The following is a 12,098-nucleotide window of genomic DNA, read 5'->3' as shown; positions in this document are numbered from 1 at the left end:
CCTAAACATCCACCTTTCACATGGACATTTGGCTGATTCTTGGCGTTATCACGGACAGCAGCGCAAAGTTGATTCTGTGCTTAATTAATCTAATATGTCATGGTTTTAAAATGTTATTGATTTAATTCGCCGTTGAGAATCGCTACAGTTATTGAATATATTTTGAGATAAAGGTCTTGTAAACGATTTTCGCTTTTGTTCAAGGTAATTTAAGCAACAGTTTTTCTGAATATTATGTGAAGTTTGGTAATTGGCCCATGTTGAGGCTACAGGCACAATAATAAAAAAAAACAATTCAATAATTAATAGCTGGCTGACTTTTCCATTTGTTCCCCCATATTTATAAGGAAACCATAATCATTTCATATAATAAATTATCAAAAATATTGTTACTACTGTAAAATATTTTTTATGGGATCTCAAAGCTTGCAGAATCTTTTATGTTTTTTTTTTTTTATGAATAGGCAAACAAAAAAAGTATTTCATTTAACAGAAAATAGTACAAACTTTGCTGAAGTCCTGGTGAGTCTTTTATCCTGAGTCTGAGGTAAAAGCCCCTTTTACATTTAGAAGATTTTTAATCAAAAGAAACCATTTTAATAATTTATTTTCCCACAAAATGCGTTGACACATCAATGTTCAATAAAAACATACACTGTCAGGCCAAAAGAGTGTCTCTGTTTGGATTTAAATAGGCAAAATAAATGATGGAAGCTGTTTTATGGAAGACATCATGTATAGTACCAGTGCCTAAGATAACAAACCCCTCAGAGTTCTCACACTACAGACCAACTGCTTTAACAGCGCAGTTGATGAAGGTCTTTGAGAGATTAGTATTACACCATATTAAGCAGGTGATGATGCTGCTGAGGATAAACTACAGTTTGCCTATAAAACTGGTGTTGGGGAAGATGATGCAATTATTTATCTCTTACACAAATCACTAAGTCATTTAGAGACTCTGGATAACATCGTCAGAATTACTTTCTCTGAATAACAAGCTTGATTGTTCTGATAATACGATACAAGTCTAAGAAGGGTCAAAGTCGTATTCATCTGTTAAGACATAATGCATATAATATAATCTTAATGCTTTGCAGAACTGATACTGGAAAATAATGGTTATTGTTGTGAATGTTTTTTATTTATTATTATTACTGTGTGGTATGTGCTGCTGTGACGTGTAAATTAACGACTCTGGGGATTAATCAAGTTTATTGAATTGAATTGAAATGCTTAAGAGTCTATGACTGGATCATCATTGTGTTTCTAGCATGTTATATGTTTGGCGACAGCAGAGGTGTAAAGACAAGCGGTCAGAAAGTAGAAGTCCTGCCATGTTTATTCCAACCATGAACTCAGCAGCTGATTCACTAATTAGTTCTGTCTCCTGGCTGAAAAACTGTGAAAATTAGCAAATCCAGGTGATTGGAACAAAATACTGAGGAGGACCTTTACTTTCTGAACCTGGACTTTACACCTCTGGGAAACAGTTCTTCTAACCCTACACAGCAAAAACTCCAGTGTTAAATTAACACTCCTGGGAGTGTATATGAGTCCACACTCAAGAGTGTAAAGTGTTAAAATATGAGTGTTAAATTAACACTCAAGAGTGTTAAAGTTAATGACATAATTAAGTGATTAGTTTAGTGATGATTGAGCATTATTGAAGACACCTGATATTAACAAGCAGAATCACTGAGGGAGAAAAATCACAAATTGTAAGTCACCATTATGGTGATCGGTGTTTGCTTTAGTTGGGCTCTTGACCCTTATATGTTTACTTTAAAGTTTGCTTGTCTGCTGTTATTGATTTATAACAGTCAGATGAACAAAAAGACAATGTGATCTGATGGCGTTGGTTATGTTTTGACGTAATCATGTTGTGATCCGAAAAACGAAACTTATTGAGATAGTTTGGTTTATCTTGTTAATTACAGCAGCTCTGTGATTCTACAGCATATGATTTTCAGTATTTTTCATATAAAACAAAATATTTAATAAACATTGTTCTGATCAAAAGACTTTCAAATGAATTAATTTAGAAACACAGACATCAATATTCAGCCTGTGAATCTCAACAATGGTGACAATAATAAAGCATGTTGCAGTGGCTGCCACCAATCACAACTCATTAATGGCTCCCATCATGCATTGCGGTATGAATAAATTATGATCTGAATTGCCCATGTAATTTACTTTTCCTAATTGAATATTCTGCTCGTCACCATTGTTGAGATGCATAGACTGAATCTTGATGTCTGTGTGTGCCTAAAAGAAAGTTTTTTTTTCTTTTTTTTTCAAAAAAGCTTTTAAGAAATCCTTTGTATAATATCTAAAATTCTGGATATTTATGCAGAATCACAGTTATTCTGTGATCAACAACATACATCTACATCAGAAAGAAGGATCTTAATGAGTTCAGTGATCAAGTTCAAATGATGATTGTCATAACATAACCAACACCATCAGATCACTTTTTTTCTTTGTTCATCTGTCAGTTATAACTCAGATACAACAGCCAAACAAAATCTAAAGTAAGCATATAAGGGTCAAGAGCCCAACTAAAGCAAACACTGATCACCATAACGGTGGCTTACAATTTGTGATTTTCTCCTTCAGTGATTCTGCTTGTTAACATCAGGTGTCTTCAATAATGATCAATCATCACTCAATTAATCACTTAATTATCTCATTAACTTCAACACTCTTGAGTGTTAATTTAACACTCATATTTTAACACTTTACACTCTTGAGTGTGGACTCATATACACTCCCAGGAGTGTTAATTTAACACCGGAGTTTTTGCTGTGTAATTGATGGAGTGTGTAGCTTTTCATTTCTTAAACAACCATGTAGGAAGACACAGCATGGCCATATTCCAGCATTATAATGCCAAGATTCATCAGGCTCAGATTGTGAAAGAATGGTAGTGAGGAGCATGAAGAATCATTTTCACACATGAATCGGCTCCTCTGAGTCCAGATCTTGAATTCATTGAAAGCCTTTGGGATGTGCTGGAGGAGACTTTACACAGTGCTGGACTCTTGCATTAACAATACAAGATCTTGACCAACAATTAATGCACTTCTTGATGGAAATAAATGTTGTGATGATATCAGTTGACTTTCAATGTTGATGCTTTTGATAGTTTTTATCAGTTGATGCTTTTAGTAGTCTACTTTTTAAAATCAGTCAATAAACTCACAGAGCACTGGTGAAGTGAAGCAAAGAAGAAGAGCAGAAAAAACAGTATAGAAGAATCATAACTAATATCCGTGTCAGTCATTGATGTTTTTACTATTTTGAGGAGCTACTTTTAGAATATCTTAACTGGAACGGACAACTAACTTTTTCATTTCATTTACATTTAGTGCAATTTCAGTGTAAAATTTTATTTTTACTTTAATTGTTGCTTTCTTTCACTTCAGCAATAAAATCCTATGTGTCTTCTATTAAAAGACGCCAATGGTCCAAAGCGTTCTTGAATTTTTAAATCACTAAATGGAGTTTGAATGTCACCTAGCGGCCATATTGGCTACTGCGCCTCAAACTCCCAGAGCATATTGATAGTTTGAGACAAATTTGAAAGACAACTTGGTTGGATTTACAGCTTTGACTTGCAGTTTTAGGTGCCCAGGCACAGGTTTTATATTAATAGAAAAGAAAAATACAGATCAGCAACTATTTATGTTTGGGTATTTTTCCAGTCTATGTTTAAGAATAGGGTCGCCAGGTGAGAGGCTAGTGAGACTAACTAGTTATCTGGATTCCAAGGCTATCATCTATAGAAATATTCAATTTGATACATATTTTATATAGCCTTTTTGCCCTTTATTTTAACAACTATTTGTGCAACCATATGCACACTTTTTTTTTGTGTATATGCGTCATTGACAGTTTTTAGGGGCGATGAACCAATCTATAGCAGGGTTGGCCAACATCAGTCCTGAAGAGCCACAGTCCTGCAGAGTTTTGCTCCAACCCTAAAAAAACCTCACCAGTCTGTAGCTCTCTAGTAACTTTAAGACCTTGATTAGCTTGTTCGTGTGTGTTTGATTATGGCTGGAGCAAAACGCTTCAGGACTGTGGCTCTCCAGGACCGACGTTGGCTACCCCTGATCTATAGATAAGTTCAATATGGATGTATAACACATTTTATTTAGCCTTTTTACCCTTTATTTTTAATAACTATTTGTGCAACCATACGCACACATATGTTTGTGTGTGTTATTGCCAGTGTTGTAGTTTTGGGGGCGATGAAAAAAATAATATCTTGTCTAGGGCACAAATAGAGTCCAGACCGGCCCTGAACTTTATGATACTCACACAGGGTCAGAGGTCACAGCAGGTCCATCGCTGAATTTAGGGGGATTCTTCATGGAGTTGTCACTCTTCATGGACACACAGCTGAATCCTGGAGATGGTCCATCACTGAATTTAGGGGGATTCTTCATGGAGTTGTCACTCTTCATGGACACACAGCTGGATAATGAAGACTGTCCATCGCTGAATTTAGGGGGATTCTTCATGGAGTTGTCACTCTTCATGGACACACAGCTGGATAATGAAGACTGTCCATCGCTGAATTTAGGGGGATTCTTCATGGAGTTGTCACTCTTCATGGACACACAGCTGGATAATGAAGACCGTCCATCGCTGAATTTAGGGGGATTCTTCATGGAGTTGTCACTCTTCATGGACACACAGCTGGATAATGAAGACTGTCCATCGCTGAATTTAGGGGGATTCTTCATGGAGTTGTCACTCTTCATGGACACACAGCTGGATAATGAAGACCGTCCATCGCTGAATTTAGGGGGATTCTTCATGGAGTTGTCACTCTTCATGGACACACAGCTGGATACTGGAGATGATGCTCTCTGAGTGTGAACAGACACCTCCTCCTCTCTTTCCTCACACACACTCGTACGGTTCTCCTCCTCCTCTCTCTCCTCACACACACTCATTTTACAGGAAGTTTGCTCCTTCTCTTCCTCCTTGATGAGAGACTTGATTTCAGACCTGCATGTGGACACAGAAATCATACACAAAACACAACTGAATTGACACATTTGAGTTAAATGGCATTTAATTCACTTTAACGCAGCATTAACAGTTTTTCTCCAGTTACTGTAAATGTTGTTTTTTAGAGCAACATGTCTGCCACACTTTCAAACACAGCATCCTCGTTTAAACACTGGATTCACCCTCACTTTAATGACACTGCTGAACTCTTGCAGGTGTTTTTCACAATCCGTTTTTTCGTCTCGCAATAAGCAAATATGATGTTATTTATAACCCTCTTTCTCTCTCTCCGCGCGCTTTGGTCTCTAGCACCGCCGCTGCTACTCTGCGCTGTGTTGTTTATGTTCGTGGGTGGTGGTAGAGAGCGGGACACTACGGGTTCTGGATCGTGGCTTGACCGTTTATTCCACAGCACGGCATCTATAGCGTTGATAACATGAACTTAACTTTTAAACTAGCGAATTACATTTCAATGCACATGCAAATTAACAGCAAGCTCGTGATGCTTTTATTATCATACATAGCTTTGCATTAGCCACTATGCGTTAATCACATTTAAAAGGAAAACAAAACATTTTAACTCTCTACATTACTCTGCATTTAGGTCGTTAGCAGTTTAAAACACAAAATATCGCAATAAACTGAACCTCAGTGCGATAACAACAAAAAATTCCCATTGTTTTTTTCCACTGGCTTATAGAGTTGATAACATGAAGAAAGAAAAGATCACGCAGTACTCACGTATCAACACTACGGTACATCAAGAGGCTCAAACAGCGCTAAAGGCACTTGAATATGTCCTTACAACAGTGTTATAGGGACATCTTGTGGACAACACAATATACTGCCTTATCTTGATTATCCTGCGACTACACTTCCTTTCCCCAGTCTCACTGCGTCACTGAACATTACAATAGTCTATAGATTATTTAAAGAATCAAATAGTATAAATTCAACCAACTATTTCAACATTAAACTAAAATTCTCCTGTTAAAAAGTGTAAGTTTAACCATATTCGGACATTTAATGAGTTTTACAGTTGACGTTAAGTATCAAGAAAGTAAGTTCAACTTTATCATGTTTTTGACTTTGAGTTCGTCATATGGTCTGTTTAGACGCAAATACTGACCGATATTACAGCTATGAAAAGTTTAACGAACTTACTGTCACATGTGAAGCGACTGCTGATTTTCTATCTTCCGAAATGGCGTCTTTACAGTCATCGGCTGTGTCCAAATTCAGCGAAACATCCTTCTGGGAGTACTCATTTGAAGGATGTTACGTCACAGCGCCGCGACGAAGGCTGTCCAAATTCGTAGGATCCTTCAAATGCGGCCCACAAATACGTCCTCCTTTTCCCCGAATTGGAAGGATGGGTGTGGTGGGTCCTTTCCCGTCCTACCTATCCGATAATTCTTTTCGAGCGGTAGCGGAGTGGGAGAGGAGTATGCTTTTCGATGTAAGTTTTTTAAAAACTGGCTTTTAAAAAAAAAAAAAATTTCAGTGGTTGAAATTTTTTTTTTTTTTTTTTTTTTAATAAGGAATGGCCAAAGCTCAGGCTTGTCATGTATTTGGCTTTTCATTCTTGGATAAGAATTGTGAACACCCCCATACTGAGATATAATTTAATTTTCACATTAAATTAAATAAAGTTTTCTTATTGTGGGAAAAGCATATTCTGTCATTGACCCGATTTTAGCAATAACAAAGATAACTGATGGATCCTTTATGGTAATACATATGATATGGTACAACTACAGTGCAATGCAAATAGTAAATATAAGATAAAGTGAGAGGTAGGCTAATAGTAAATAGTTTAGTCAATAAAATAAACAAACAGTATACAGCAAATAAAATAGTAATGAAAAGTATAATTATATATATCATAAGTACTAATATAATAATAATAATAATAATATATTGATAATAGCATATAGTTTATGTATAATACTATAATAATAACAATAGAATATGAAATATCAATTACAGAATATAGACAATAAAAATAATAAGTTAAATAGTTACTATGACAGCATATTTAACAGCATAACTATAATAGATTGATAATCGCAAGTGGTATATTATTATAATAACAATAATAAATAATGTACATTTATACATTTTAACATATTATTACATAGGCTATATAAAATAAAATGACGCAACCCTGTCTCTTTTTGTTAAATTTCAGTTTTTAAAAGGTATAAGAAGCTATACAAGTCAAGAAATAAAGTAAACGATTCAGTCAAACATACAGCAGGCTACACCGTTAAAGTTAAATAAGCCTAAATATATAAAGTTATGAAACTTCACTTTGCCCTCAGCCACAACAATCTGCCAAGGAACAAATTATAGATTAATGAAACCAAAGATCGCCTGTTAGATAAACACAAGACGAATTATTCTCACTAGACTGACAGCGGCGAACGTCAGAAGCACTAGCCGAGGCAAGGCTGTTCTCGGCGGGGTACATGAGCGCTGAGCGCCCGGTGATCCCTGGATCTCACAACTCCGAAACCGTCAGATAACATTTTTAAAATGGCGCTCTCTTTATAAATAAACCACAGATTTGAGCTTTAAACAACTACTTTGTCGACTGAAAAACTCTTAAAACTACATTTCGTGACACAGTAACAGTAGTATTTTTAAATTTCGCGGCCTTTTCTCCTCTGAAAATATGTGAAAGAAGGGTAGGCTGTCCAAATTCACAAACATCGACTTCCGGGCTTTGCGGTCGTCGGAGGACCCCTCATCCTTCAACCGGGTAGGAAGGATCCTAAGGAGGATGCAGACCCTGAATTTGGACACAGCCAGTGACTGCTTTCAGTTTCACCAGAGCCCGTCTACGGAGAGCCTGTCCACTCCCTATTAAGTCCTATTGTACCGAATTTTGGTTGTAGTACCACCAGAGTTCCACTGGGGGCGCTCGCCATGAGTGCAAAATGAATGGGAGTCAATGGGGCTAGACAGCTAAATTTGTCTCTTTCACCCGATTGCCGTTGAGAAATCTCAGATCTGATTGTAGATTTTGCAAGTTCAACATGGGTTATAGGTCGAAAGTTGAATGAACGAGTACTTATGTCCTTTTGATTTCTTACAGGTTGAGTTGTTGTTGCCCATAACACGCTAGCATTCTGCTAATGACGTCAGCATTCTGACGTCATTGACATTTTGAAAGACTTTTTAAAGAAAATAAGTGACTCTAAAAAATCTAACACCCAGCAATGTGTAATTTCTTTGCATCTCCTTTCGAATACAACATTCAAATTACTAGACAAAAAATTATATCCTGAGAAAATTTTGAGGGGTATACCGCCATTGACCTCCATTCATTCTGCACTCGTTCTGTGAGCGCCCTCATATGGAATCAGAGTGGAACTGCAACCAGTTCAGAAGCCGGAAGTGTAGTGAGAGTGAAACTTCTCGCCATATTAGACATTCTCTGGTTTCACTGTGAGACCAAGAGAATCTGTCTGACTTAAAGGTGCAGTGTGTGATCTTTAGCGGCATCTAGTGGTGAGAATTGCGAATTGCAACCGGTCAATAATTCGCGGCCTTTCCTTGAAATTTCAAACTCGAATGAGAGGCTACGGTGGCCGACGTAGGAAGCCGCGTCTTTTTCTGCTGCTTCTCATTCAAGTTAGTGATGAAACGCGCTCTGTAGCGCTGTCTGTTCGCTGTCGGCTACGGTAGAAACATGACGTCACGATATGTCGACCTTCATAGAAGGGGGTGGCCGCGGTTATGTACATATAAATGACTCATTCTAAGGTAATAAAAACATAACGGTTCATTAAGTAAGGTCTTTATACACCACTGAAAACATAGTTATGGATCTTATATTGCATTTCTGTCAATAGATCCTCAGAAATAACACACATTGCACCTTTAAAACAGCGCTGCACCTATAAGTAAGGGATAATGTATAGCGAGGTTATAGCGAATACAACCCCGACAGGCTGATCGGGACCCGGACGCGAATTTAATGTCTACCTACCAAATAAATCAATAATTTGACACAAAATATTGATGTAAAAAGAAGTTTATTGATTTAAAAACGATTAGGCTATATTGCCAGAGTGAACAGAACTGCGTTCAGAGCAACGCTCTGTTTTTCATGGCAACGGTGTTATACTTCTTCTTATACCGTTACGTTTGATTTGTTTGAATCAAGCTGGTGAGCTTGTTGCCGCTACTATCAGTTGCGCGGATACAATGTCCTCGCGCAGTCTTCACTCGGACGCGCGCTTCAATCATAGACTAAAAAAATAACACTGCACACGTTTGCGGCGCATTGCGGCTGCGACACGGCTACCGGAGCTGATCGCGCCCATTCTAGTCAATGCTTGTGTGCGTTTCAGAAGCGGCTCTCTGTGCTGCTTCGCTAAAGATAGGCGCCTAGTCTATTTTTGATGGATTCCGCGTCCAAGCCACAACAGACTGAAGAGAGAATCCAAGTAAATACAAAATAAAAGTAAAAAAACATTGTCAAATTCAAAATAAACCCCCTGTGCAAACTCCCAATTTTATTACACACCAATATCCTTGGTAGAAAACCATAGACTGTATGGTAGAAACCCAAAAATCAAGAAAAACCACGTCGCACAGCCAAATCACGTGGTCTCGCTCATCCAGTCGCTCGTGTCCCTTCTTACATTTACATTTACATTTAGTCATTTAGCAGACGCTTTTATCCAAAGCGACTTACAAATCAGGACAAAATTAAGCGAGTCATCATGAAGAGGCAAAAGACAACAACAACGCAAGAAGTGTTCAGAATACGAAGTTCAGGCATTATTCAGAGTAGCATAAGCATGATAGGTGGGATTTGAAGGGAAAGGTTTTTTTTTTATTTATTTTTTTTTTTTTTTTTAATGAGTTTAGGTGCTCATGGAAGAGATGGGTTTTCAGCTGTTTTTTGAATGTTGTCAGGGATTCAGCATTCCGGATAAGGGTGGGGAGAGCGTTCCACCAGCATGGAACTGTGAATGAGAATGATCTGGAAAGTGATTTTGTGGCTTTCTGTGATGGAACCACGAGACGTCGCTTGTTGATTGATCGTAGGCGTCTGGTGGGGATGTAGGCTCGTAGGAGTGAGTGAAGGTAGGAGGGAGCTGAGCCTGTGATAGATCTGTAAGCAAGCGTCAATGCCTTGAACTTGATGCGAGCAGCGAGAGGTAGCCAGTGCAGAGAGATTAACAGAGGGGTGACGTGGGCCCTCTTGGGCTCGTTGAAGACAAGACGAGCTGCAGCATTCTGGATCATCTGAAGAGGTTTGGTAGCACATGCTGGAAGTCCGGCCAGAAGAGCATTGCAGTAGTCAAGCCTAGAAATGACCAGGGCCTGGACGAGGAGTTGTGTTGCGTGCTCAGTTAGGAAAGGCCTGATCTTCCTGATGTTGTGCAGTGCAAACCTGCATGATCGAGCTGTCTTTGAAATGTGATCTGTGAAGGACAGCTGGTCATCAAACGTTACTCCCAGATTTCTGACCGACCTTGATGGGGTGATTGATGATGAATCAAGCTGGATGGTGAAGTCGTGCTGTAGAGACGGATTGGCAGGGAGGACGAGCAGCTCAGTCTTTGCCAGGTTGAGCTGCAGGTGATGTTCCTTCATCCATGTGGAGATGTCTGCCAGACAGCTCGAGACCCGTGCAGCTACTGTGGGATCATCTGGTCGAAATGAGAGGAAGAGTTGTGTGTCATCAGCATAGCAGTGGTAGGAGAAACCGTGTGCCTGTATGATGTGTCCCAGTGATGTAGTGTAGATGGAGAAGAGGAGGGGACCAAGAACTGAACCCTGGGGAACCCCTGTGGTCAGTTGATGTGCTCTGGATACCTCGCCTCTCCATGCGACTTTGAAGGACCTACCTGTGAGATAGGATTCAAACCAGTCGAGTGAAGTTCCTGTGATGCCCAGTGATGAGAGGCTGGACATAAGGATCTGATGGTTCACGGTGTCGAAGGCAGCAGACAGATCAAGGAGAATGAGGAGTGAAGATTTGGAAGCAGCTTTTGCAATCCGTAGGGCTTCTGTGACCGACAGTAATGCAGTCTCAGTTGAATGCCCTTTCTTGAAGCCAGATTGGTTGACATCCAATCTGACATCCAATCCAACCACTGATGAACATATTCGTATACATACATACATACATACATACATACATTCATTCTCAGCACTAACAATGCTAATAGTAACAACAACAAACGAATCCCAATGTACTACTGAAATTGATTTCTGGATATAGTTATGCTATATTATTATTGTAGGCTACTAAGCATTGTATTAGACAAAAGCCTTTATTAACTTTTGAATGTATACCATAAAATTAATTCTCTTCCCTTTTCCAGTATCAATTGCCATCTGATTATTGTTAGTAAGCAAGCAGTATATCAAGCAGTCATCCTGTTTAATCAAATATCATTGTTGAAAACAATGCATTTTAAAACATACAGATATATCTCACTCATATTCATGTTACGATTTTTTCTCCCCTTTCCTTGTGTCAACAGCAGCTAACTACACCCCAAAGGCTCTTTTAAGAGCCCTAGCACTGATCATCTTTGGATTTGTAAGTATATGTTTGACTAACAATCAGACATATTTTTTGAATTCTTCTATTTAATGGCATTTAAAAGTTCTCCGGCACATCTATCAATTCAGACTCATGTAATATCTGATACTGAAATATTCATATAGTCACTAAACAGATAATTTCTCTTTTCCTTGTCTGCAAACAGACATCCTTGATTTCTTTAATTTTAGATCATCACCCATTGCTGCCTGTTCTGAGTATTTTCTTTTATTTCAAGGCAAGTAATTTCCTTAGTTTCACTTAAAGGAATAGTTCACTTTAAAATGAAAATTGTGTCATCATATACTCACCCTCATGTTGTTTCAAACCTGTATGAATTTCTTTCTTCTGCTGAACACAAAGGAAGATATTTAGAAGAATGTCAGTAGCCAGGCAGTTTCTGGGTCCCATTGACTTCCATAGTAGGAAAAAAATATACTATGGAAGTCAATGGGACCCAGAAATTGTCTGGTGACTGATATTCTTCTAAATATCT

General features: G+C 38.3%; 1 protein-coding gene and 1 long non-coding RNA gene across 3 annotated transcripts in view; one reads left to right on the top strand and one right to left on the bottom strand.

The window, feature by feature from the left end:
* The window catches only part of LOC311295030 (NACHT, LRR and PYD domains-containing protein 3-like), a gene marked incomplete at its 5' end in the record, with an annotated part of 145,985 nt that overhangs the window by 55,697 nt on the left and 78,190 nt on the right, over positions 1 to 12,098 (bottom strand). Inside the window, 2 exons of one of the 2 annotated variants that reach the window (XM_084416207.1) lie at positions 4,330 to 5,025; positions 6,193 to 6,418. The exons of the other annotated variant lie outside the window; for it this stretch is intronic. Coding sequence (XP_084272333.1) covers positions 4,330 to 4,970 — 641 coding nt within the window. Of the gene's footprint in view, positions 1 to 4,329; positions 5,026 to 6,192; positions 6,419 to 12,098 lie in introns of those variants that run through there. 2 annotated transcript variants of the gene reach the window in all.
* On the top strand, positions 6,348 to 11,840 carry LOC311296739. The gene is made up of 3 exons (XR_014628694.1): positions 6,348 to 6,487; positions 11,541 to 11,599; positions 11,769 to 11,840. It is a non-coding gene; the product is annotated as an uncharacterized lncRNA (long non-coding RNA).

Source organism: Rutilus rutilus (assembly GCF_951802725.1).
Source record: "Rutilus rutilus genome assembly, chromosome: 1".
Classification (NCBI taxonomy): Eukaryota; Metazoa; Chordata; class Actinopteri; order Cypriniformes; family Leuciscidae; genus Rutilus; species Rutilus rutilus.
The sequence above is the reverse complement of the archived record's forward strand: the minus strand, read 5'-3'. Positions and strand labels throughout refer to the sequence as shown.